This window comes from Octopus bimaculoides, chromosome 4 (assembly GCF_001194135.2).
Source record: "Octopus bimaculoides isolate UCB-OBI-ISO-001 chromosome 4, ASM119413v2, whole genome shotgun sequence".
In the NCBI taxonomy this organism is placed as follows: Eukaryota; Metazoa; Mollusca; class Cephalopoda; order Octopoda; family Octopodidae; genus Octopus; species Octopus bimaculoides.
Window position 1 is genome coordinate 52,485,078 of NC_068984.1, and position 2,640 is coordinate 52,487,717.

Sequence of the window (2,640 nt, forward strand, 5' to 3'; positions counted from 1 at the left end):
CTAGAATGTCTCTCCTTTTTGCCATTTTCTTTAGATGTTCTTATGATTATTACAAAAATCTATACTAATTTTGAATACCATTTCATATTTTGATATACTTGCTGATATTTAAACAAGGTTCGTTTACTTTTATTTCCTTACATTACAGGCAAAGCTTGTTCCGGCTTCCAACGTATTTTTTGGTTCTACACACAACAAAGGTGCGCATATAATTTTAATCTGTTTTGGGCTTTTATTTGTTTATTTATATGATTAAGCAAAAGTATAGCTATGTGACTAAGCAGTTCACCTCCCAACCATGTGCTTTTGGGTTCAGTTCCACTGCATGATACTTTGGACAAAAATCTTTTAGTAGAGACCTAAACCAACCAAAGCTTTATGAGTAGATTTGGTAGATAGAGACTGAAAGAAGCTCATCGTGTGTGTGTGTGTGTGATAGATATGTGACATGTATATTTTTTTCAGACAATCATACTGACTTTCCCGTAACAGCATGTATGTCAACTTGTTAATTTTGGATAATTCCTGATTCATGAGATTATCTCCCCTTCTCGTTTGGCGTTGGTACCGATTTCCACCATGGAAAATTAGTTTACTTGCTCTGGAAACCAGAGACAATTTCAGTAAATCGAGAATTTATCTGGTAGGTTATCTAATATACCCTTATTATTTTTTGTTTTAATGTTCATGCCCACTATGCTCGTTTTTATTTTATATCCGAACAAAGAGTTATTAATAAGAGATTAGTAATCTAAGCAAAATACTTTTTGGTGCTTGGCATTGAAATCCAGGTAATCTGAAGGTGAGATCTGAAGTCAAAGTCCATCACCAGTTGACATAGTAAATCCATTTTTACATTACCTAGTTAGTATAGTATGTTTTCACAAAGTGATACACAAGAAAAAGACAAATAATAGGCTTTATGCATTTATTTGTGAATTATAGACTTACAGCTGCTGTTTCTTATATGCATTTCGAGAGCATTCGTGATTCAGTTAACTCAGCCGATTAACTGATTGATTGGAAATGCAGTGAATGCTACTGTTGTCAGTCCAACACACCAACTGCAGTAAACTAAATCATGAATGCACCCAAAATGCATATCAAATACAGGTATAAGTTTATAATGCACAAATAAATGTATCCAGTCCATTATTTATACCTTTTACTTTTATTTATATATACCAACCAGAGGCACAGGGACTTTTAAATGCAAGTTACAAAATTTTTGGCTCAAAAAACATAAAACAAATACATGAGTGGACAGGAGGTACATATATTTTTTAATGAGTTTGACTTAGCTCCATAAATGTCTTGAGTGCATAGGACACACCCATCTCATCAGATTTCTGATTAGATGAATGTGTCTTACATACCCACAAAACTTTGTCATATGGAACCAAGTCAAATTGTTATTAAAATATACATACATAGTTATTCAACAGAATTTTTTCACAAATATAAACTAACAGGCGTAGGAGTGGCTGTGTGGTAAGTAGCTTGCTAACCAACCACATGGTCCCGGGTTCAGTCCCACTGCGTGGCACCTTGGGCAAGTGTCTTCTACTATAGCCTCGGGCCGACCAAAGCCTTGTGAGTGGATTTGGCAGACGGAAACTGAAAGAAGCCCGTCGTATATATATATATATATATATATGTGTGTGTGTGTGTGTGTATATGTTTGTGTGTCTGTGTTTGTCCCCCCAACATCACTTGACAACCGATGCTGGTGTGTTTATGTCCACGTAACTTCGCAGTTCGACAAAAAGTGACCGATTGAATAAGTACTAGGCATCCAAAGAATAAGTCCTGGGGTCGATTTGCTCGACTAAAGGCAGTGCTCCAGCATGGCCGCAGTCAAATGACTAAAACAAGTAAAAGAGTAGACCCACACACACATAAACGTGTGTGTGTTTGTTTATATTTGCACACCACCTAATTCATGAGCTACAAGTAGTGTTGGTAGTATATCTCTTGTTAACAAATCATCTTCTCACTTTAAACCTTCAAATATGTATGCAGTAAGAGATCCCTCACTTGGAAAACAGGCAAGGGCTTACAACAAGAAGGGCATCTGACTATAAAGCATAAACGTAAAAAGAATAAATAATATATATATATATTATTTCAGTATTCTTGCTTAGAGATTAAAATTACCTGTATCACTTAATGATTTTAACTCTGTCACTGATTGTTAACCATCTCATTAAAACTGATCATGAATTACATCCCTTGTCTTAAATTGACTATACTTTATAAAAATCCATGGGGGCGATGTGCAATATGTTGTATCTTTTATTTGTTTCTATAACTAGACTCTGACCAACCTGGGACTCTATCTTCAAGAGTTTTAATTGAACATTCAGTCCCATGTTTTTTTTTTCCGGCTCTGGTACTTCTGTTGGTTTCTTATACAAAACTGCTAAGTTATGGGGGATGTAAACAAACCAACAGGTGTCAAGTGGGGAGGGAACACACACATATATATAGGTGCAGGTGTGGCTGTGTAATAAGAAGCCTGCTTCCCAACTAAATGGTTGCATGGTACCTTAGGCAAGTGTCCTCTACTACAGCGTCGGGCCAACCAAAGTCTTGTGAGTGGATTTGGCAGTCAAACTGAAAGTCTATTGTATATATATA

The 2,640-nt window shown here is 35.9% G+C and overlaps 1 protein-coding gene across 3 annotated transcripts in view; it reads left to right on the top strand.

The window, feature by feature from the left end:
- LOC106871830 (tether containing UBX domain for GLUT4) overlaps positions 1 to 2,640 on the top strand; it is a 145,983-nt gene that overhangs the window by 122,327 nt on the left and 21,016 nt on the right. For all 3 annotated transcript variants that reach the window (XM_052967059.1, XM_014918544.2, XM_014918543.2), the window contains exon 16: positions 149 to 200. In XM_052967059.1, coding sequence (XP_052823019.1) covers positions 149 to 200 — 52 coding nt within the window. The remainder of the gene's footprint in view (positions 1 to 148; positions 201 to 2,640) is intronic.